General features: G+C 41.7%; 1 protein-coding gene and 1 long non-coding RNA gene across 5 annotated transcripts in view; one reads left to right on the top strand and one right to left on the bottom strand.

Moving 5' to 3' along the window:
* prkag2 (protein kinase AMP-activated non-catalytic subunit gamma 2) overlaps window positions 1-25,766 on the bottom strand; it is a 223,253-nt gene that overhangs the window by 58,106 nt on the left and 139,381 nt on the right. For 3 of the 4 annotated variants that reach the window (XM_062957929.1, XM_062957930.1, XM_062957931.1), the window contains one exon: window positions 22,349-22,566. In XM_062957929.1, the coding sequence (XP_062813999.1) occupies window positions 22,349-22,566 (218 nt within the window). Of the gene's footprint in view, window positions 1-11,929; window positions 12,040-22,348; window positions 22,567-25,766 lie in introns of those variants that run through there. The other variant, XM_062957932.1, reaches the window with a different exon arrangement.
* Window positions 12,162-21,605, top strand: LOC103279076 (uncharacterized). Its single transcript, XR_506535.3, has 3 exons — window positions 12,162-12,614; window positions 13,685-13,743; window positions 20,905-21,605. It is a non-coding gene; the product is annotated as an uncharacterized LOC103279076 (long non-coding RNA).

Here is a 25,766-nt window from a genome sequence, read left to right as displayed (position 1 = left end):
GTGTTTTGTTGTTCTTCCTTCTCTCTGTGTGTTTGCATGTGTAAGCACATATATTTTAGATTTCACATTTTTAGCATCTTCAGCTTGCAAAATGCGATGTACATTTGATTGTGCTATATAAATTAACAACACCGACAACAATAATTGTTTAGCCAAAGCTAAGTTTTTGGAAATGTTACAACTCCACCAGCCTGATCAAATTGCAAACATTATGAATGTATGCATTGAAGATATTCTCTTACCAGGTTGCTATGAGTTTTCCGAACTGTATGGCCATGTTCCAGTCATGAAACAATCAGGACCAGCTAACAACTACCAACAAAGGGTTTCCCCAGGCAGGAAGCAGCAAGGCTTTCAAGCTGCAAGGCATTTCAATGCTAATCAAGCTGACCAATTTAAACATTCACACTTGCCTCCAACAGATAGTCTTTTCTCCTACCCTGGACATTATTCCACAGATATATAAACTTCCCTTACTTAGTTTCTAATATACCTCCCAACATCTCAGGGCGAAAACGTCAGGAGAGAATGCTTCTGGAACATGGCCATACAGCCTGGAAAACTCACAGCAACCAAGTGATTCCAGCCATGAAAGCCTTCAACACATATTCTCATACCATTTTACATAGATGAGCAAAAAAACACAATTCAGTCAATTAAGATTGATACTATATTTCCACTTGAAAAATCCTTCATCTCACTAGCCTAGGGTAACGCTGCAGGCTCTGTCCAGAACCACGCTAATTGCAAGTCTACTTGAAACTGGGCAAAGATGATGATGTTAATGGCTTCTTAGTGGCATAAATGAAGGTAATGAGGAAGCGAATGGAGCTTCATTCCTCCTCTGAGACAAAAAATATTCACAGTAGACAATGTAGAATTGTAGCTTAATCAAATGCTATAAATTACAATTAATCGGTAAAATCCACTATAGAGTACAAGCACAAAGCTTTGCCTATGCTTTCATTTAGGGAAGGTGGGAGGAGAAGACGGCCGGCCATCTGGTTGGGCATTCAGCAGATGGACTGCAGGACACAACCAGAGACTTCTTGTTCTAAAGAGATCCCTGAACAGATCCTTCCTCCTTGAGCTTATTTTGCACTCACCATAAATGTGGCTCATTAGCAATTCTCTCCTAGCAATAACATGCCTTTGAGAGGGCTGAATTAACAGTGTACTTGGTCATGAATGCAACCAGCAAAAATATCACGTGTATCAAAGTTGATGGTTTTTGAGGAGGAACAAGCAGAAAACGAAAGGGAGAAATGTGACAAGAGGAAGAAGGAGCCTCAAAGCAAACCCTTGCTAGGACCACCTTTCAATTGGAAACCTATGTCCTCATTGTGAAAGACCATGAGGATCCCAAATAGGTCTCTACACCCACCACCATGACCCCATCCTTAGAAGAAAATCATACTCAAAGTAATTACCTATGATGATGATATGGTTTTGAAGAAAGAAATATAGAGGCTATCTGTGCAGCTTATTTTTAGCGATGGCTGACCTACTATTGAAGTAGAAGGGATGGCTTGTACCATGACCCAGCATCCACACCATGGTATCTTGAAGCCTATTTGGATCCCTCAGACACACATAAAAGGTAAAGGTTTTCCCTTGACATTGGGGGGTTGGTGCTCATCTCCATTTCTAAGCTGAGGAGCCGGTGTTGTCCGTAGACACCTCCAAGGTCATGCGGCTGGCATGACTGCATGGAGCGCTGTTACCTTCCCACCGGAGTGGTACCTATTGATCTACTCACATAGGCATGTTTTCAAACTGCTAGGTTTGCACAAGCTGGAGCTAACAACAGGAGCTCACCCTGCTCCTCGGATTCAAACTGCTGACTTTTTAGTCAGCAAGTTCAGCAACTCAGCGTTTTAACCTGCTGTGTCACCGGGGACTCCCACAGACACACACACAAAAATAAGCATAAGTAACCTTTTTTATCGCGTCAAAAGCAAAATGAGGCAAGTCGCTTCTGGTGTGAGATAATCTGCCATCTTATTTATTTATTTACACTATTTATATTCCGCCCTTCTCACCCTGAAGGGGACTCAAAGACATTTGTCTTCAAAGACATTTCCCAGGGGACGCCCGGATGTGTTACCATCCTGCAGGGGGCTTCTCTCATGTTCCCACATGGGAAGCTAGAGCTGACAGACAGGAGCTCACTCCGTCTTTTGGATTCGGAACCACCAACCTTCAAGTCAGCAGTTCAGCTGACACAAGGGTTCAACTCACTGCGCCACCGCAGCTCCTAGTAACATGGTGTAGTATTTTTAATGCTGAACTACAATTGATTCCCCTTTTTTTTGTTGAAGGCTTTCATGGCCGGGATCACAGGGTTGTTGTATGTATTCCGGGCTGTATGGCCATGTTCCAGAAGTATTCTCTCCTGATGTTTCGCCCACATCTATGGCAGGCATCCATAGATGTGGGCGAAACGTCAGGAGAGAATAATTCTGGAACATGGCCATACAGTCCGGAATACATACAACAACCCTGTGATTCCCCAATTGGTCATGGAAATCCACTAGTTAAGCTTGAGCGAGTCACACACTTCATTTGAGATATCTACTATTCACAAAGTGGCTTAAATAAAGAGAACTACCAATAGATCATAATAAAACAGTTTTTGAAAATCAAAATCAAAACAACCAAAGCAACACTGAATTTTTAAAGACAGTAGTAATGTCCTATAATGCATCCGTTTTGGAAATCTCAGAAAGCAACAACCTTGCGGTTTAATTAAATCTTGCAGCATGGGACGTACTGTTTTTAACCTTGGTCTCTAAGATTAAGCAAGAGTGCTCCATAATATAAGCATAACATGTAAGTCCCTTCCACTGGCCACTGTTCATCATCTTCAGCAACTGTGTTGTTTTCTCCTGACAGGGAAGCCCTCCTCATGGCGACTGGGCATGTTAGCTGGAAATGGTGGAAATTGCAAATCAACACATTTGAAGGCATCTGGTTGGGGAGGTCTGTCCTAGATTCTTTCTGTATGTGGGCAGGAACACATGGGAGCTTGAGTCTTTTATTAATTTAGCATATCAAAGCTGAGTCACAGAAAGGACTTGTCAGATTCAAGGAGGCAATTTGTTTTCAGTTCAGAGAACTTCATTCAGTAAACTAGAAATCTCAGCATTCTTTGGAGGAACTCATAACAATTCAACGGTCATATGACTAAAACAGCGTAGGGAAAGTTGGTCACAGTGTACTAATGTACCTTACTATGATGTTCCTGAAACTACATATACACATGACCGCCCCATTGCAGGACACAGGTCAACCAAAATCAATAATTTGGGGAGTCAATCTGGATCGTGTAGCATTTGCCTATAATCGATTCAAGAACGGCAAGACAAGGTTTGCATCTCTGGTGCAAAACAATCAAAATGACTGCTTGTATCAACACTCTCCATTAAAAGTGAAAACATGACAACGATGAATGTGAAATGAGAACTATTTTGACTTTCAGTCATTAAGGAGAGGAAACATTCTCTAACCCACTGCCGAGACACCCTCCTGCCGTATTATGAGTCAACTTCCCACAAAGCACCTGACATTCCAGTTACTTTGCTCATTAAAATCATCTTGTTTTTAAAAAGTTTTGTTTTGAAAACACTTAATGTGTCTATCTCCCTGCCTGAAAAAAACATCTGATGAGCTCATGTGTTGTGGGTCACAGTAGTTCAGCTTAAGACAAGCCAGCCCCAGTTCCACGTCCCAGAGATCAGATCAGATGGGAACTCATCAGGAAGCTTTGGCAAATGACTATCTGAGCCTCAGCCTGCTATAATCTCTAGAATGGGATCAAACATATTCGCAATACATATGCACATTGATGGTATATGTCTAAATGTAGCACAAATATTTAACTCCAAGTACATTAGCACTGAACATCCCTAACACAGACGGACTGCTGATATTTCTACACAGTATTGTATCATCTAGTTTGGCATTGACTATCCAAGATCAGAATTTGGAAGATTTTTTAGACTCCATATTCATAATCTCTCAGTGGTGATTGACCAGTTTTGGGGAAGGGTAGTCCAAAATGTTACTCCGCTCCACGCAGTCATGCCGGCCACATGACCTTGGAGGTGTCTATGGACAACGCTGGCTCTTCGGCTTAGAAATTGAGATGAGCACCAACCCCCAGAATTGGATCCGACTGGACTTAACATCAAGGGAAACCTTTACCTTTAGTCCAAAACATAACTATTCAAACTATGTCTAGGGCAGTGGTTTTCAACCTGTGGGTGCCCAGGTGTTTTGGCCTATACTCCCATAAATCCCAGCTAGTTTACCAGTTAGGATTTGGAGGCCAAAACATCTGGGGATTCACAGGTTGAGAACCACTGGTCTAGGGCAAAGTTCGACTCCAACTGCCCAGTCTTCCAGGAACTTTAATTAGAGATGCAAAGGACTGAGCTGAGTACTTTCTAAATACAGAACATGTCCTGTTTCTGTAGTCCAGATATCCCCGGAGTTCGGCAGAGGAAACCAGCTGTTTCTGGAAACAGATGATGGGACATCAAGTGTTTTCTGTAGGAGGACAAAACTGGATATGCCATATACCTCATCCCGTGCCACCAAATCAGCCTGTTTCCAGGTGTGGTCAACCAAAACTCAACTTTCAATCTGGAAGTTTTCATACAGAGGCTGGATGGAGGTGCTTTGATTCTGTGTTCCTGCATGGCATGGGGTTGGACTTTTGTAGTCTCTTTCAACTCTATGATTCTATGAACTCACTTCTTTTCTACACATGGAAGTGTATTTTGCCCTTTAGCAAAATACCTGGAACAGTACTACATCTACCAACTACCTAACTGGCATAATGCTGCATTTACTACTCACAGCTGATACACATTCACACACATACTTCTTTCCTGGAAACATTTTCCTAAGAGCAATATTTCACATTTGCTTTCCATGTGGGACAGAGGATTTTACCATTGGAAAAAAATTATGTAAAGTAGCCTCAAAGGCTGTAACTGATCCACCTTCTACTTCCCTTTTTCTCCTTGTGTAGCACATCAAGGAAGATACAAAGCTTTGAACCAGCATGTTCAACTCCTTTTTTCTCCTCTGACATTATGCATCTAACACAGGTGGTCTAATTCATATATTAGGCATTTTAAATAAATAAAATGACAAAGAGGAGGGAGATTAAGCACACAATATTGTGCCCTAAATTCACAGATCTGTCCAAGCTCCAAGATACCCCTCCAGCTATCTCACTCACTCAGCCTAGCTTCAGCAGAAATAAATAACATTAATGAGACCGTTATAATCATAGTTTGAGGTGTATTGGAGTGTTACATATGCATGTTAAGCATGATAGTGCTTATTACTTTTATTTTGCCAGAAGATCTCCATACCAAGAGAAGGAGAAATGGACCAATGAAAATAAGTGGCACTCATATATTTTACACCATGTTTTATGTCCACTGTGGGCACACTGACAGTTGGTGGGCTATTTTTGGCATCTGCTGATCCCATGTGGGCTATATTGTGCCAACATACGCACCATTTCTGAGGACCAGAAATGGCATTTCACTGTGTATGGGAGCTCTGGGTTAGACAATAATTTTGTTGTTTTGGGTGGGGGAGTGGTACAAAGCAGTACCGGACTATGAAAACAAACCTCCCAGAGACTTGTTAGGTCAAACAATGTTTTTCAAGGTGCTAGAGGGATATTTTAATTTGTTGTCGAAGGCTTTCATTGCCGGAATCTCAGGGTTGTTGTGTGTTTTCCGGGCTGTATGGCTAAGTTCTAGAAGCATTCTCTCCTGATGTTTTGCCCGCATCTATGGCAAGCATCCTCAGAGGTTGTGAAGTATACACACACACACACCTCACAACCTCTGAGGATGCCTGCCATAGATGTGGGCAAAATGTCAGGAGAGAATGCTTCTGGAACATGGTCATAGCGCCCAGAAAACACACAGCAACCCTGATATTTTAATTGATGGTGGAGGGTATGATTAAGTGTTCAGAGACACCCACAAGTCACATAAGACCTCAACCTGCATGCAGCCCATAGGATCTACCGTGTTTCCCCGAAAATAAGACAGTGTCTTATATTAATTTTTGCTCCCAAAGATGCTATAGGTCTTATTGTCAGGGGATGTCTTATTTTTGCATGAAGAAGAATTCACATTTATTGTTGGAAAAAAATGAACATTTATTATATACTGTACAGTAGTTGTCATCACAAACCAGCATAACCAGACAAACTGTGAATCCTATCAAGAATTTCTTGTTACTACCAATATTTCCATGTACAACACTTAGAATCATAGAATAGTAGAGTTGGAAGAGACCTCATGGGCCATCCAGTCCAACCCCCTGCTAAGAAGCAGGAAATCGCATTCAAAGCACCCCCGACAGATGGCCATCCAGCCTCTGCTTAAAAGCCTCCAAAGAAGGAGCCTCTACCACGGCCCGGGGGACAGAGTTCCACTGTCAAACAGCCCTCACAGTGAGGAAGTTCTTCCTGATGTTCAGGTGGAATCTCCTTTCCTGTAGTTTGAAGCCATTGTTCCGCGTCCTAGTCTGCAGGGCAGCAGAAAACAAGCTTGCTCCCTCCTCCGTATGACTTCCCTTCACGTATTTGTACATGGCTATCATGTCTCCTCTCAGCCTTCTCTTCTACAGGCTAAACATGCCCAGCTCTTTAAGCCGCTCCTCATAGGGCTTGTTCTCCAGACCCTTAATCATTTTAGTCGCCCTCCTCTGGACGCTTTCCAGCTTGTCAACATCTCCCTTCAATTGCAGTGCCCAGAATTGGACGCAGTATTCCAGGTGTGGTCTGACCAAGGCAGAGTAGAGGGGTAACATGACTTCCCTGGATCTAGACGCTATACCCCTATTGATGCAGGCCAGAATCCCGTTGGCTTTCTTAGCAGCTGCATCACATTGCTGGCTCATGTTTAACTTGTTGTCCACAAGGACTCCAAGGTCTTTTTCACATGTACTGCTGTCTAGCCAGGCGTCCCCCATTCTGTATCTTTGATTTCCATTTTTTCTGCCGAAGTGAAGTATCTTGCATTTGTCCCTGTTGAACTTCATTTTGTTAGTTTCAAAATCCTGCATGCTCTGGTGTTCTGTTCGATGGGCATGCTTCCAAACAAAAACTTCGCTAGGTCTTACTTTCAGCGGAGGCCTTATATTTAGCAATTCAGCAAAACCTCTACTAGGTCTTATTTTCTAGGGATGTCTTATTTTAGGGGAAACAAGGTATATATCCTGCCCCTGGTCTAGTACATAAAGCAACTGATTTTAATAAAAAGATTGTAGCATATTTAGCTACTGGGCCCATTGGAAAAATATATGAAGCCGTAACCTTAAGATATTTTCAGACAAATATCTGTTTCTTGCAGTTCTTAACTAACTGCCATAGCTTTGACACCAGCATCTATAATGTCAACAGAGAGCTCTATTTAAGAATGTATTGCTGGCTGTGGTCCACCGAGATCCATTAAGCTCTGGAGTGATTTCCCAGAGGGAGGCTGTGGGTAGCTGGAGGACTTTAAAACCAGACTGGATAAAATGCTATTTTTGAGAAATCAATGGCAACTCAGATGCTGGCCACTGACCAAGGAGGAGACGCTGCAATTACTAGTAAAACCCTTTTAGGGACCTGTTTACTAGGACATAAAAATATCACTGTTGAGTCACAAAAATGTCTCAGCACACCTTGGTAAATTCTGTCTGGCCTCCTGAACACTGGACTTCTTGACCCATAATAGAAGGACAGAGGGATTCCTATTGCCTCAAGGCACCGATTTCCATTAAGTTCCTTTTTTTGTGCTGGCAAATATAAGGTGTCTCCAGACTGGAGAAGTATTGTCCAACTCTCCTGCCTCAAATATGCAGTTTTATGGTGAAAGGGGGCCAGTTAGATGACACTCATCTTCCATCTTTGCCTTGTCCCAAAACAGACAAGTTATTTGATGACTGAGTATCTGTAGAATACATTTTCTAAACAGCATTTTCTACACACCCTTAATTTGTAGGAACGTGCTTGCAAAATGCATGCCAGTCGAAGTTGGAGAGCAAAATCATTATCTCAAACTGCTTTCCCTTATTAGAAAGGTGTGACTTCTTCTATTTATATAAAAGAGTGATGGTATCACATCGACCCACAAAACTACAGGCCCCCCAACCTCGAAATTTGACAACACAACCCATCATCCATGGCTCTAGGTTGATACAAAAAAAATAAAAGAAAAATAAAGTCCTAATTAGAGAGAGAGGAATAATTGCTTTTATCCAATTGCTGCCAGTTAGAAGGCTAAGCTCCTCCAACTTGGTCTCCTAGCAACCCAATAAAAAATAATAAAAAACACTAAAAAATAATTAAAAACACTAAAAATTAATACAATAAAATACTATAATAACAGAAAATAACTAAAAAATAATACAAGAAAATAATAAAATATAATAAATAAAAAGATAACTTACAATAAAATTAATAAAAAAATACAAATAACGTCAAATAAAAATTACACAACAATTTTTAACCAATACCACCACCACTTTGCCACAGCAACGCGTGGCCGGGCACAGCTAGTTGCTTTATATCAGGCATGGGCAAACTTCAGCCCTCCAGGTGTTTTGGACTCTAACTCCCACAATTCCTAACAGCCTACCCGCTGTTAGGAATTGTGGGAGTTGGAGTCCAAAACACCTGGAGGGCTGAAGTTTGCCCACACCTGCTTTATATGGACAGATAGATATACATATAACCACATACATGGGAAGGAGGGGGGGATTCATACATGTACACCATGAAAGGCAAAAAAAAACTATTTCTGGAGGTACTGAAAATTTATGGAAAGAACGTCACCAGTCTCTATATTAAAAACCTAATCTAGAGCTTCATCAGATCTCCACTGAACAGAACTGTGGGATGAAGACTTTTTCCATAATATAAACAATGGCCTTTTTTGGGGGTCATTAAAATGTAGTGAAAGGGTAATAAAAAAAAGATTGAGCGTGCTCCAGCTTTCGAATATGAAAGACACCATGGCGACAGATTTGAGAGTCAGTTCTAGCCAACTGAGTGGGAGTTACTTCCAAGTAAATGCTTTGCAAGTCAGATTCAGTATTCGATCGGCAATATGAATTAGACAAATTGTTACAGGGAAAGGGCCTTGACAAGGGACATGCATGAAAATCTAACCACTTAATAGGTTCTTAAGAAGGGCTGTCCTCAAATATGAGGGTTGAATGAAAGTAATGCCTCCACCTTCATAACTCCTCCACAGATGGCAGTCCTGGTATGCGGCATGTACTGGCTTGTTCAGTAGACTCTCCTCTACAGTTCCGTTTGTTGGGAAGCTTTAGCATTGAATGGTTGTGTTGTTAAAGTGCAAAGTATGGAACCCTACACAGAAGGTCAGTCAATGCGACTTACGCAACGTGCAGTCATTGAATTCTTGACAGCAGAAGGTGTCACCCCAAAGTAGTTTCATCAGAGAATGCAAGCTGTTTATGGTGATTGTGTTGATGTGAGTACTGTGCGTCGTTGGGAGAGTAAGTTTAAAGATGTTGTGGTGGGAACTGTTAATGTGGGATTTGTGTATTGATAGTGTTTAAATGCAATTTGTGTCTTGGTTTGTATTGCATACTGATTGCATCATCCAGAGTGTACTATAGTCTGGAAAGAGTTAATTGCTGAGAAGCTGTGTTGACCTTGATGTGTGGCTGGAACTGGGGAGTGTCCAGACACAAGTGTGTGTGCATTACTGATTGCATCTGTTCTGTTCTGTCTGCCTAGAGTGAGAGTCCTGTGTCTATTGTCTGCAAGTCTGTTTGTCTTGTACAGTAAAAAGTCTCTGGATGTCACTTTGTTCTGCGTCCCACTGACTCCATCTACTGCTGCGCTGCGTAAATTACTCTGACAGGAACATCTGACTTGCATGACAAACAAAGAGTTGGACGTCCTGTGACAGCAACCACCGAGTTTCACAAGCAAAAGGTTGATGGATTGATTCAGGACGATCGTTGTATCACTCAGAGAAATTTCAAGCATCATTGGCATTTCACAAGAACGTGTGGGTCACATTATTGCTTTGCTTGGCTATTGGAAGATCCAACTCTTTGTTTGTCACGCAAGTCAGTTGTTCCCACCTCAACATCTTTAAACTTACTCGCCCAACAACACACAGTACTCACACCAACACAATCACCATAAACAGCTTGCATTCTCTAATGAATTTCCTTTGGGGTGACACTTTCTGCTGTCAAGAATTCAATGACTGTACGTTGCTTGAGTCACATTGATCGACCGTCTGCACAGGGTTCAATACTTCGCATTTTAACAACACAACCATTCAATGCTAAGGCTTCCCACCGAACGGAACTATAGAGGAGAGTCTACTGAACAAGCCAGTACCTGACACATAAGAGTACTGCCATCTGTTGAGGAGTTACAAAGGTGGAGGCATTACTTTTCATTCAACCCTCGTATGTCTTTGAACTGTGAATGTAATTATATTCTAAGCCCTCCTCTTCTTCAAAGTAATGGACAAATCCCACACAATACAACTAGTAATTTCTCAATCACATTGGAAGGAATGGAACTTAAACTATTAAAACAGCTTCTCCCTAAATAGAAACTCCCCAGATGTGCTGGACTATAATTCCCACAATTCTAAATCAGCATGGACATCTGGAGGCTGCCTGCATTATGGGATCAGAATTCTTGATACTAAGAAAGAAAAATGTATTTTCTTACATTACATTACATTATATTACATTACATAATTAACAAAGGAGAGTACAACCCTCTGCAACTGGCAGCCCTATTCAGCAATGCAGGTCAGTGGAAATACCTGGAACACAGCCACATATGCACCAGCCAGACCATAAAGTCGCAGAGGGAGGAATGAAAAGAAGAGTATATCATTAATTCTGTTCTTTCCCAACACACACAGCACACAGGCACAGCGGAAGCATGGGAAAGGGTGCTTACTATGAAATTTGCATCCTCCCTGCATTCCAATCCAGGTTGGTAATATTACACCAAAGATGAGTTGAGCTCCCATCCTCCAGCTCTGCCTTGAAGGTCAGGCAGTTCAAACAACAAACAGTCAAAGTACAAGTGGATGCCTCATTGATGGCATATTTCCCAAGGGAGAGGGGTCAAATTGTATGCTTCTCTATTTAATCACAGTTGCTTGGCCTTTTTGATGGTGGAAACCTCTTGGTCGGAACACCCCCCTTGTCCTATCGTAACAGACAGAAAAATAAATGCACCTATTTCAAAAAAAAGTCACTGAAGATTTGCTATGCAGCAGCATGGTAATTAATTACCAATTAAACATAGATTTGCCTACCAATTTCTTCACCTGCTGGAGAAAACGGCATTGTACCTGTGCCATAGGGAAAGGGAGGAGGGTTAGGTAAGACAAACCAGAAGTGCTGTGTTCACCTCACAGTTGATACATTTATGTTATGAATCTTTGGCTGCAACCACTTGTTGAATACACTGAACATGCTCATTCTTATCAGTGCAACCTTCTATGGCTTTCTGATTCTGAAGGACTGATTAATATAATATTAACCTTCTTTTTGAATCCATAGGAGCCATGTTATTATGAGCTCCCGCATCTCCAAAAAGTGCATTTAGCAGCAACAAAAAAGGGAGCTGGAGCGCTAAAGTTATAGGAAAGGAAAGGGTAGACAGGCAGAATATCGCCTTCGTCCATCTAGACTTCCAACAAACAGGGCAATAGATTGTCCAAAAGCATATTTCAAATGGGAGCCTTAGCAGAGCGACCTGTGGAGAATGGATACTGCATTCTGAACAATGGACAATATAAAACAACAATGGGGACTGCAAGAAATGGGTATACAAGGTTTGTAGTCAACTAACTTAGCTGCAGATAACACTATAAAGTCACTCTTTTACCTTTATGTTTATGGACAAAGCAGGAGTTGAGGCAACCATTGCTTTTCCTACCAGCATTCCACCCATGTTGATGATCTCACTCTCCACTGTCACCTACACCAGCTACTAAGCACCTGGTTTCACAGGTGGCTTTAAAGAGCACAGGCCCTGATGGAAGCCACACCTGAGCATGGTGGAGCTAAATCAATGTTATTGCCAAACACAGAATGCACATAAATCAAGGTTGCTCAGCCACTGTCGGGTTCACCAGCAATCTTTTGCAGCCACACTCCAGAAAATAGAAAGAGTTATTGAGCCAATGCAAGAGGCGATAAATACAGGCATAGAGTAGGGCAAGTGATCCATCTTGCAGTCAGCTTTGAGTGTCCTGTGGCTTTTAAAACTTTTTGTGTTCTTCTGATGGAACATCTGGGGTGTAAAGATGGCTCTTAGAAGAACAAAAACCTTTCTGTACTCTGCAGTAACACTTGCTGAGTAGAGTGTTTGGAACAAAACAGAATTATTTATGTCGCTTCTTCCACCTTTCCCTTTTTATAAAAAAAACTGACGCTGCACCTTTAACAACATTTGGCTACAGAGGAAAATCAGTAGGTGGATTTTTTTTCTCCATCACTTAACTCTGTGGGTTGAAAAGCACTATCTACCAGGCTGCTGTCAGAAAGGAGAAAAGCTAGCAGTCTTAGAGGTAAGAGATCACACACTGCTTTAGCCCGCAGGGCCCCGACACAAAACACAGGGATTAGCAAATGTGTCAACATTAGCACTACTGCCCTTTCAAGTTTGAAGAACATCCTACTACAGGTACATATACAAAATTCACAAAAGTTGCCTGCAATAGGAGGGTCTGAAAATCAGCATGCACAATTGGAAACCACTGAATAGAAAACAGGTGTTGGGGACTGCAGTATGCAGCAAAAAGGGTCACGGAAGTTAGAACATGACTGCAATGTTGGAATTTAAATAGGAGGAATAATGTACACAAATATCATGAGGCAGAGTTTGCAAGATCTGAGCTGAGTTGCTGATAAGAGCGTGACTTAGAGGTCTCTCATTCACAGGGTTGTCACAAGCTGAAGTTGACTTGATGCCAATTAAGAACAATCAAGGCAGAGTTAATGGTGACAGGAAGTATGTACCTTTGTGTTGTTGCTGTAAACATACTAGTTGAGGCTAGATGCAAGAGTGTGTAAGGCTTGCCAATCAATAGGCTGAGTAATGTCAGAGAGAGACCCCTCTCAAGAACTGGCAGAAGGGAAAGCATGCTGCCCAAGAGAAGGAGACAATGCACGGACAACCACTGAACAATTTCTGTTAAGTCAATAAGATATAATTTTGGAAAGAATATCTGTTCATATTGGGGTTGGACAACTTGTGTCTTTCTGAATATGATTGGATTGCAACTGCCATCAGTCCTAGATACTATAGCCAATGTCAAGGGATCCTAGGAACTGCAATTCAGCAACATCTTGAGGCCACATGTTCCTCAGGTCTAAATTAGATCTTCATCTGATCCACTGAAGCAATATTTCTCAGACTCTACTCCTCCAGGTGTTTTGGACTTCAGCTCCCAGAAATCCCAACCAGTTTACCAGCTATTAGGAACTGTGGGAGCTGAAGTCCAAAACATCTAGAGAAGCAGAGTTTGAGAAACACTGCACTAAAGAATATGCGTAGGCAAAAAAACCCATAGCTGGGATCTCTTAATGCACATTTGAAATGCTTTACATGTCCTAACTATACCTTTGTTTTGTACAGTGAACAAAAATACTTGAGGAATACAAAGAGAAAACAAGATACCATTGGCCTTTGTAAAGGTGAGCATTTGCCTGCTGATCCACTCTTAACTAAACTTAGTTTCAATACTAAAGTGTGATGTTTTCTGCTGGCATATCATGGGTCAAATGTTGATAGATCATTCAACCAGGGTGGGAGCAATGGTCAAATGATACCTCTGGGTATTTGGAGATTTGCTACACAGATCCAAGTCCACTTAAATTTCTCCATATATTACTACAGTACTTACACTGTTGCTCTATTTCACTAAGCTGTCTTGATGGCACTTATTTTGACAATTCACTCTGCAAGTATTTGGTCTCAAGACCCCAAAGCCCCTCTCTAGAAGCGCTGAGGCACAGATTGATGTCCCATATTACTCGACTATATTTACGTATATTTAATCCCCAATCAAAGTCTCCATCCTCCCCACCCATGCTTCCTATGCAAGTGTTGACATTCAGAAAGATGTCCTTATCAAAGCCAAATGGAATAGCACACTGAAGTGTAAACACTGGAGTACACAGTGAGTTGATGTGATGTATCTGCCAGAACAAGTTGTGGCTGAAAGTTTCGATTTAGTTATCAATGGCTCCTTGCCACCACCACTACCTGCAAGGCTATTGACCCCAGATATCCATTACCTTTGCTCTAGTTCCCATTAGTCATCTTTTTTCAGAATTTCAACAGCAACTCTACAGCACTCGCTAGAAACAGCCGTTTAGCACAGTTGCTAAGCTGCAACCCAGAAGATTGATGCTAGTCCTTGACATTCCTCTGTTAACTGGGAAGCATAGCCGCTCCCTTCCCCTTTAGCTACTTTATCCACTCTTCCCATACTTGCAAGAACAGTCTCATCATATTCCAGGGGAAACTGGGCAACCAACTTCCATATGATAATGGCCTGGCCACAAACCCACTCTAGATTTTACTTTTACCATTCCCAAAACTGCTCTGGATTGAATGGGAGCTCTGCCAGTGCCCAACAAGAAGCACAACCCCTATGACAATGAATGTACCTGCTGTCCCAATATGTTTTAACCTAGGGAGCCTATGCTGGATTCTCCTGCCTTCTAGTGTGGGGTGAATAGCTGCTATTAAGCAAGCCTTTTCAGTGATGACACTCTGGCATTGGAGTACTCACTACAGGGAAACCTGTCTGGCATTGTTTAAGCTAGGATCAGTCTAGAGCAGGGGTCCTCAAACTTTTAAAGCAGAGGGCCGGTCCACAATCCTTCAGACTGTTGAGGGGCCGAATTATCATTTGAAAAAAAAAAAACGAACAAATTCCTATGCACACTGCATATGTCTTATCTGTAGTGCAAAAACAACAACAACAACAACAAAAGAAAAATACAATATTTAAAAATAAAAACAATTTTAACCAACTCAAACCGATCAGGATTTCAATGGGAAGTGTGGACCTGCTTCTGGCCAACAAGATAGTCAAGTTAATTGGGATTATAGTTGTTGTGTGCCTTCAAGTCATTTCAGATTTTGGGCAAGCCTAAGTCAAAAATTTATTTATTTACTACATTTATATCCTGTCCTTCTCACCCCGAAGGGGACTCAGAGCGGCTTACAATTTATATCTATATACAATATATTATATTAGTAGCATAGAACAATGTTAGCATTGTATATTACTATATTGAATTATACCACTATACTGTAATATTATTAGTAATATAACATGTAATATAGAATATATAATTAATATTATTATATGGTATTATTAGTATTACATGGTATTACATTATAATATTACTATCATTATTATATGTATATACAATATTATATTATTAAAACTGATATAAAATATTATATTATAAAACTGAGGGCAGGGGCCAGGTAAATGACCTTGGAGGGCCGCATTCGGCCCCCGGGCCTTAGTTTGGGGACCCCTGGTCTAGAGCAACTGTAACAATGAACCAACTACAGTGCTGTGTTGACATACAGGCAATCCATTTGGGCCAAAACTACATTGGCACCATTGGGCTGTCATTCTTGTCTTTTGTGTCAATGCTGTCACCATTTCCCACCAACCATGGAGCTCAGTGCAATCACCTGGTTGTCTCATTTGATGATGTCAAAACAGGGCAACCACACAATCATCAGGGGTGGGGTTACCCCATGTTGATATCAGCAGATGCAGTCACCATGGCCTGGTGCTCCCATAGAACTCCATGGCTTCTGAAGAGCAGCTACAGCTATCTCTTTCCCTGGCATTGATCACTCCAAGAAAAAGGTTTATGGTGGTGGTGGTGGTATCCATTTGGACAAAGGGTCATTCCAAACTGCCCCGATACAGCTGTTCAGAATGCCACAAAGTCCCAGCATATTCTGGAAATTACTGCAAACTCTGGAGAATCCCTTGCCTTTGGGCTTAAATCTACAAAAAGAAGGCACGATAATCACCATAAACTGCTCTGAGTAGTCATGAAAGCAGCCAGGGATCCATTCAGAGTACTTTCAGGAATTTGAGCCTCATACAGACAGGCCCAAGAAACAGACACCTCAACTAGGGATTGCCAACCTTCTGTGAGGCACCATGCTTTAAAAAAAAGAAAGAAGGAAATATTCTTACAGAGTAATCAATAACATCCTGAATTTCTGCCTCTGGCTAAGAAAGGCACAAGAGCTAAAGCAGGGCAGGTGGACACAAGCTGATCTTTCCAGGCTTGCAAAGCTTTCCTGTTGGCAGGGACTTGGTCGAACAACTTTGCCTTGGGCTGGTTCTCTCTTTGCAGCAAGAAAGGAATTTCACTGTGTAGGAGTCTTTCTTCCATCTGCACTCTTACCTCTTCAAAGGAGATAAAAATCAGAATGCTTAGCTCAAGGCTTCCAAATTGTTCCCACTATTTCATTTCTCTCAGTTAAAAATGTTACTAGTAAGGGCAATCTTATGGATTCTTACTTGAGAAGCAAGTCCTATTGAATTCAATTGTGATCACTCTCAGTTAAATAGGTATAAAGGGTTTTCAGGGAAAGGAAAGATGCAGGCTTGATACATAGTAGTTAGTATATCTTGACTGAAGTAACATTTGCTATCTTGTTGGTTTGAAGGGAGGATAGAAGTTGCTTTTTGGTGAAGGTGGCAGTGGGAAAGTTATTAGGGCCAGGCTGTGGCACAGCTGGTTAGTAGGCAGCTGCAATAAATCACTACTGACCAAGAGGTCATGAGATTGAAGCCCAGGTCGGATTAAGCAACCAACCATTAATAGCCTAGCTCACTGTTGACCTAAGCAGCTTGAAAGATAGTTGCATCTGTCAAGTAGAAAATGTAGGTACTGCTTTATGCGGGGAGGCTAATTTAACTAATTTACAACACCATAAAACTGGCAACAGCATGCGGAAAGGAATGAGGAAGTACTACCATCAAGGACTCGGTGTCACAAGTGGACGGTGAAGCAGCAGCTCCACCTGTGGCTGGAATTGAGCATTGTATTTTTACCTGAGAGGAAGAACAAGGTCTGACCAGTAATGGGAACACGAGTCCTTCAAGCAGCCAGTTACTTCTCCTGCACTTCCCAGTATAAGAACATAGAGGATAGTGCAGGCATGGGCAAACTTTGGCCCTCCAGGTGTTTTGGACTTCAACTCCCACCATTCCTAACAGCCTCAGGCCCTTTCCTTTTCCCTCTCAGCCGCTTAAGCGGCTGAGAGGGAAAAGGAAAGGGCCTGAGGCTGTTAGGAATGGTGGGAGTTGAAGTCCAAAACACCTGGAGGGCCAAAGTTTGCCCATGCCTGGGATACAACAATCTCCGCTTGGCCATTGGATCCTCTTGGGCAAGTTAGACTCTCTCTGCCTTGGAAAGAAGGGGCAAAAGTAAACTCTCTCTGAACAAAACCTAAGAAAACCACGTGAGAGCTTTGCTTTAGAGTTGTTGTATGTCAGAAAGGCACACAGCAACATCTGATTCTATTGGGGACGAGCAATTGTATTTAGTGTGAATTGCTAGAAAAGTATCTTGCTTCTATGACTAAGTGAAAGCTCAAAGTTGTGGGATACTGTGTTCAGAACGAACAGTTGTGGTACTGCAGATATGAGAAAGTGCACCAGGTCCCTGCTCTTGTCCTTGAGGTCTTAGACTGACATCCCACAGACAAAGTGTACTAATCTTGACCTTCTGATTTGAACTCGGACTGCTGGGGTAATTGTTTGGCAGATCACTTCTACTCAGATTCCAATCTCCTGGCATGTACTACACCTCAGCCTTTGATTCAGTTCTCTGGCTGGCTGCCTACTGACTGTAACTTTGCAGTTCTCCTTGCTTGCTGTATACTCCAGTCCTTTAAAGATCTGCTGGCTTTGTAATTCTAAGATGGAAACACATATGTACCTCTTTGCCTCTACAGCAGTGCTTGTCAACCTGTGGGTCCCCAGATGTTTTGGCCTTCAACTCCCAGAAATCCCAACATCTGAGATTTCTGTGAGTTGTAGGGCAAAACACCTGGGGACCCACAGGTTGACAACCGCCGGTCTACAGTCAGCCCTCCACATTTTTTAAAGTTATGGGTACAGGACCCCCATGAAAATGGAAAAACTGTGAAAAAATACTTTTTCAACCTGGGAGATTATATTTGTCAGAAGCTGGACTCAGAATCACACTGGAGATTCTATACATTCCCAGAGAAATGTTATTTCTAGGAATTTCCAAGTTCTTCAGTGTGACTCTACTATCAATGCCCAGCAGAAGTTGACCATAGAATCATATCTGGAGGACCGAGAAAGTTCTAGAAAGAAAATTTTAATCAAATATGCAAAAGTCAAACTCGCAAATGTGGAGGGCCAACTGTAAATCATATGGATTTCCTTGATTCATTTTTCAACATCACTCTCTTAGTTTCTCTAGACTCCTAGAGTATAGGGGACCTGTGCCTCACCACAGTTATTTATTTGGTCTACCATCTGTATAATCCTTCAGCCTTTTAGAAGGGAAACTAGCTGTGACCGGCCACGCGTTGCTGTGGTGTTGTCTGGTGGTGTTGGTGAGAAATTGTTGAGGTAGTGGTGGTATTGAATGTGTGTTGTATGGTTGTCTTTATGTTTAGTATGCATTTGGTTGTTTGTGTACTGCGAAAGTGGTGACGATAGAGGGGGTCTATGTGTGGAGCTTAGCCCTCTAACTGACAGCAATTGAATAAAAACAATTATTGCTCTCCCTTTAATTAGGACTTTATTTTTCTTTTCTTTTTGTTGTATCAACCTAGAGCCATGGATGATGGGTTGTGTTGTCAAATTTCGAGGTTGGGGAGCCTGTAGTTTTGTTGTTTTGTCCGGTGCCCTGATTCCATCACTCTTTTATATATATAGATAGTTCTTCATCTGCACTGGGTCCCCCTCAGCTTTGATAGGTCACATCCTCCATGTAGGGCAGTGGTTCTCAACCTGTGGATCCCTAGATGTTTTGGCCTTCAACTCTTAGAAATCTTAACAGCTGGTAAACTGGCTGGGATTTCCAGGAATTGTAGGTCAAAACCCCTGGGGACCCACAGGTTGAGAAACAATGATGTAGAGATTGCTTCTGGAGGAATTTCTGGGGCCCCAGGAAGGTAGTGGAAGTCCTGCCTGAAGACAGAGGAAACCCAACTCCAGGGTCTGAGAGTGAGGCAGAGCCTCCTTCAGATACATTGCAGCAACATAGGATGAAAGCATGAGTGAAGCTGGAGAGGATCCTATCAAGTGCACATTAGCACGGCATGATTCCTCATGAGTAAGAGACTCCTCAGAAGGTGGTCTCTATGAGATGAGAGCTATGTTCCTGCGGAGGCCTTATGTTAAAATGCCTACAACTGAGTCTGCTGAGTGTGTCTCGGGTATCTCAGCCATGAAAGCCTCAGTTCCCGATAGGAACAACAATAGTAACCTAAAGCTCACCAACAGTTCCTAACTCCTTTCCTCTTGTCTTGATATCTAAATATGGACTATGATCCTGTTAGACTATTCTTGCTTGACTTATTTGACCTCTGTGTCCAAACTTCAGTGATTCCTCCTTGGCTCTAACTCACCTTTACTCCATTTATTTGTTTTCTGGTAAGTCTCAGTTGGCTTGACCTCTGTAATGCCTTATGACCTTGCTTCTGGAACTGCCTTTGTTTAAACAATTTTCTCATGGTATGGATGTGTCTGGTTTAGATGGTGGACTGTTGGGACTTTTATACAGAGCTATGTGACTCAGAAGAGAATACTATGCACAACAATATTAGACCCTTGCAAGGATTAGTGACTTCCTCCTCTGTCCATTGCTGTGGTTTCTCAGCTCAACGCAATACTTCTCAACTTCACCTCTTCAAAGTAGGAAAAAATGCATAGCAATTCTCAGTAGATGCTCTGCAACTATGAAACTCGCTTTCTATAGTGAATTCCCAGCAGTTTTCATTGTTGCTAGATCTCTGTATATTCTGCTTGTTTTTGATGGTGGGCTAAACATTTGTCACACTTGACTACTGCATCAACTGTATTCTACTTAGGGCTCTCCCAAACATTTAGCAAAATCATTTGGTAGCGTTCTTCCTTCCTTAGGCATATCAGCGCCAAATTAGAGTTCTTCCCATCAATATATCATCCCACATTTAAACTGAAATGACAGTATACGGGAACAGATGTGTGTCCCAAATATATCTGTATCGAATTATGTAAAGCACTGGAGATTTTGACTGAAACAAGCATGTGCATATATTTGGAAGACTGAAAATTAATTACAGTAGAGTCTCACTAATCCAAGCCTCGCTTATCCAAGCCTCTGGATAATCCAAGCCATTTTTGTAGTCAATGTTTTCAATATATCGTGATATTTTGGTGCTAAATTTGTAAATTCAGTAATTACAACATAACATTACTGCACGTTGAACTACTTTTTCTGTCAAATTTGTTGTCTAACATGATGTTTTGGTGCTTAATTTGTAAAATCATAACCTAATTGGATGTTTAATAGGCTTTTCCTTAATCCCTCCTTATTATCCAAGATATTCACTTATCCAAGCTTCTGCCGGCCCGTTTAGCTTGGATAAGTGAGACTCTACTGTACATAGTTCTATAGTAACAGTTAATTCTGATCAGACCTATGCTATAGAAACGGTACAAATGCAGTCCTCTAAACCTTTGAGCTTCAGCAAAATTATGTTGTCTACTGATAAAGTTATATTTTCAAAGCAAAGGATTTTAAAAGAGATGTGCACTTTATTTCCATTTGCCTAAGGAAGGATCTGTTCTTGAACATCATGGGGATAATGATGCCAGATGGTGGAGCGCATCGCCAAAAATGTCACACATTATGCAGAACAAGTTGGATCTGGAGAAGGAACCCAAGTTACTAACATAGCTTTGCCATTATTTTACAACTGAATACTGTCTTCTGTAAATTAAATACTGCATCTCTTGAAGATAACACAGTCAGACCCACACATTTATGGAGGCATGGGATTTATGGAGGCATGGCATGGGAACCCCTGGGGAAAGTGGACAAAATGTGGATATTGTAAAATAAAATAAAAAAGCATGCTAGAGAATTGTTAACTACCAACAGCCCTGACCCCCTATCTCAGATTTTAAAACTATTTCCCTCAAATCCAGTGGCTCCAAACCTTTGGGCCTCTAGACTTCAGCTCCCACAGTTCCTAACAGCTGGTAAGCTGGCTGGGATTTCTGGGAGTTGAAGTCCAAAACACCTGGAGGCCCAAAGGTTGGGAACCACTGCTCCTATCCATCTCTTTGTCCCACTCCGTCTGCTGATCCTTCATCCCTACATTGCTATCCTCCCAACGGCCCCTCGTCTTCTCCATCACCTTACCACTGCAAAGCCTTATCCAGAGACTTTAGACCAGGCATGGGCAAACTTTGGCCCTCCAGGTGTTTTGGACTTCAACTCCCACAGTTCCTAACAACCTATTGGCTGTTAGGAATTGTGGAAGTTGAAGTCCAAAACACCTGGAGGGCCCAAGTTTGCCCATGCCTGCTTTAGACCCTTCTCTTTCCAACTTTTCCACTAGGAAGTGATAAAGAAAGGGGTTTAAAATCTAAAGGAGGCTTTGTGGTGGGAAGGAGATGAAGTGCTGGTGCTGTTGAGAAAACAGCGATGGAGAGGCAAAGGGTCAGCAGAGGAAGTGGGGCAAGGAAGTCCAGCCAGCTAAGCAGCAGCTACAAACTCATAAATAATTAAATCTGTGAAAGAGAAACCAGCACATTTGTGAACCTGACTGTAATGGCAATAAATAATGGCCACAACAGATGAGTCAAGTGTCTAGACTTCTCAGCATGCAGAGCAAAATGTAGGCGCATCTCAGAAAAGAAAAAAAAAACTACAGATAATTGTGGAGCCTATGTGTATTTGTTCAGAAGCAAAACCTCTTGAGCTCAGTGGGCTCACTCCCACTCACAAAGGATTGCAGGGCTATGATAGAATTGAAAGAAATTTTCCTGTACCTTGATTTTGTTGGAAGAGTGAGGCACGAATTTCATCCTCAGTTTTTGTACCCCTTGCATGCTAGCGATATCGTCATAATAATAAAACATATCTATTTTATATTGTTACTGTAAGTGCCACAAGGAGATAACCTATCATAAGCATCTGAACCTTCCAAAGCACCAGTGCTAATATACAGTGCCTTGCTATTCTTAAAAAGAAAACAACACTCCATACTTACTGCTTTTGAGGTAGCACAGGGGGTGGGCGCTGGGGTGGGGGGCTTGGCCACGCTTTGTCCGGGAGGCTGACCGAGCCTCTGGCCGGTGTCCGGAGGAGAGGAGGGCGTGTAGATCCGTGTTTCTAGCCTTTCAGGTTCATGTTTGTAGGATTCCAGAGGAAATGTTGGCTGTTTGGTCGCTTGCGTTGGGGTTGATGGAGAAGAGGACAGGCCAGAGGCTATAAATAAAACATGCAAAAGATGTAACTCATTGAGCTTTGCTGTTGACAAACAGGCAAATAATGGCTGAAGCTGCAAAAAACTCTTTCAAGTACAAATTTCACTCTCCAGTTCTAATGCAAAATAAATAGATATTCTAATGGACCTCAGCAAAGTGCAGTTTATTTGGGATACATGATATCCCTCAGCACCTCCCCTGAGATATATCTCCAAAAAGGCTCCAAAGAGAAAGAGATGGCTTCTGTTTACTTCCTGTTGTTAAACAGGAACCACTATTTGGCTTATATTGGTGCAGAAAGGTCTTAAACATGGTGAAATGGTGCCTGTATCCCACTTAGAGAAGATATGGGGGCATAGACAGACAGACTGACAGATAGACAGAAAGTGATACGGTGAAGAGGTATGGCTCTCTAAGTTTCCCTGTGGGGCTAAAACTGTTCTAATAATAATAATAATAATGACTGACAAAGTTCTGGAACACAACACACCAGACATCACAGTTGTGGAAAAGAAAAAGGTTTGGATCATTGATGTTGCCATCCCAGGTGACAGTCGCATTGACGAAAAACAACAGGAAAAACTCAGCTGCTATCAGGACCTCAAGATTGAACTTCAAAGACTCTGGCAGAAACCAGTGCAGGTGGTCCCGGTGGTGATGGGCACACTGGGTGCCGTGCCAAAAGATCTCAGCCGGCATTTGGAAACAATAGACATTAACAAAATTACAATCTGCCAACTGCAAAAGGCCACCCTACTGGGATCTGTACGCATCATCCAAAAATACATCACACAGTCCTAGACACTTGGGAAGTGTTCGACTTGTGATTTTGTGATATGAAATCCAGCATACCTATCTTGTTTGCTGTGTCATAATAATAATAATAATAATAATAATAATAATAATAATAATAATAATAATAGACAAAGTTCTGGAACACAACACACCAGACATCACAGTTGTGGAAAAGAAAAAGGTCTGGATCATTGATGTTGTCATCCCAGGTGACAGTCGCATTGACAAAAAACAACATGAAAAACACAGCCGCTATCAGGACCTCAAGATTGAACTTCAAAGACTATGGCAGAAACCAGTGAAGGTGGTCCCGGTGGTGATCGGCACACTGGGTGCCATGCCAAAAGATCTCAGCCAGCATTTGGAAACAATAGACATTGACGAATTTCCATCTGCCAACTGCAAAAGGCCACCCTACTGGGATCTGCGCGCATCATCCAAAAATACATCACACAGTCCTAGACACTTGGGAAGTGTTCGACTTGTGATACGAAATCCAGCATATCTATCTTGTCTGCTGTGTCATAAAATAAAATAATAATAATCTTTATTTAAATTCTGCCCTATCTCCTTGGAGGGACTCAGAGTGGATTCCAAACATAAAAGGCAAACATTCAATGCCCGAGCACAACAACAAGACACCCATAATAACGAAAATTGTCATCCCAACATATAAAAACAAATTATGACTTAATTAAAATTAAATAAAAAATGCAGTCCGTTATATCAAACATAAGACAAAACATCGAACAGAAGCATCAATTTCCCAGTTCCTTGGGGGCAAAGAGATTGATCATTGCTCAAGATGTCTATTGATTCTGCAGTTCCTCACTTGGGTTCTAGTATTATATTACAGCAATGTGCTGTACATCACACTGGTCTTGAAGGTTACTTTGAAACATCAACAGTTTTCCATCACAGTAGTTAGTCTACTGATTAAAATTTGCTGATTTGAACATACCTCGGTGCTATGAAAAGATTTTCACCAGCTTTTGTTATACTTGTGTCCAGTAGTAATTATTTCTTTTGAAAGTTAGTACCTGAAAAGCCGTAGGAGGGTATGCCATCCTACTGGGATAATCTGAAAGACAGCTGCTCCCATATGAACCTCTGCACTGGCTTCTATATTACCACCTTGAGTCCCATATTAGAAGAAAAATAGGATAGAAAATAAGTACAGTACATAAATTTCTCTACTTCCTGAGACTATCTTCAAAGGTCGATTGGGAGAAGTGGTGCTACAGCTTTTCCTCAAGTGGTACTAGTTAAAGAATACTAACCTTAAAGAAGGGATTGAATTAATATTTGTATTCCAAATCCTAACACATTCAGAGAAGTTATTATGTGCAGAAGTGCACATGCTTTTCTGCAAACCCTCATTGTTTTGTCAAAGGCTTTCATGGCTGGAATCACAGGGTGTTATGTATTTTCCGGGCTGTATGGCCATGTTTCAGAAGCATTCTCTCCTGACGTTTCACCCACATCTTTGGCAGGCATCCTCAGAGGTTCACCTCTGGGGATGCCTGCCATAGATGTGAACGAAACGTCAGGAGATAATGCTTCTGGAACATGGCCATACAGTCCGGAAAACACAAAACAACCCTCATTGTTTTCAGTGCAAAAATCATGGTTTGTGTACCAAAAAAATCACTGTGATGTGCCAGAGTACAGAAGATTTTGTCAGAGTAATTTTACAGTGCAGCAGCAGTTGGATGGAATCAGTGGAACGCAGAACGAAGAGACATCAGAGACGATGGTAAAACTATATACAAGTTTTACTGTAAGCAGTAATAATCAAGACCAACAGACTTGCAGACAATGGACACAGGACTTGACTCTCAGCAGACAGCACTCGACTCAACTCAGAACAGAGCAGAACAGAACTGATGCAATCAGCAATGCACACACACTTGTGTCTGGACACTCCCTGGTTCCAGCCACACATCAAGGGCATCATAGCTTCTCAGTAATTAACTCTTTCCAGACTATGTTACACTCTGGATGATGCAATCAGTATGCAATACAGACAAGACACAAATTTCATTTAAACACTACCAATACACAAATCCCACATTAACAGATTTCACATTTTACTCCTGCCTATCAATGTGCACGGGTGATGTGGATAGTAGGCCTGCTAGACTGTGAAAAAGGTTAACACACACACAGGATATTCCTAAAAGATAAAAGATTAGGGAAGGTCTGGACTGCCAAATGATCTGAACTATAGTACCCAAAATTCCTTGTCCTTCATCTTAGTGGAGCTTTTCAATATTGCATTCCAAAACATCAAGGAGGCAGAAAGGACCAAACCTCACTGTACCAAATGGAATTTTCTCATATGGACAACACTTATATACTAGATTGCAGCCAACTTATTCTCCATAATGTATAGCGCATCCCTTT

The sequence above is a fragment of the Anolis carolinensis genome, chromosome 6 (genome assembly GCF_035594765.1).
Source record: "Anolis carolinensis isolate JA03-04 chromosome 6, rAnoCar3.1.pri, whole genome shotgun sequence".
Lineage (NCBI taxonomy): Eukaryota > Metazoa > Chordata > Lepidosauria > Squamata > Dactyloidae > Anolis > Anolis carolinensis.
The sequence above is the reverse complement of the archived record's forward strand: the minus strand, read 5'-3'. Positions and strand labels throughout refer to the sequence as shown.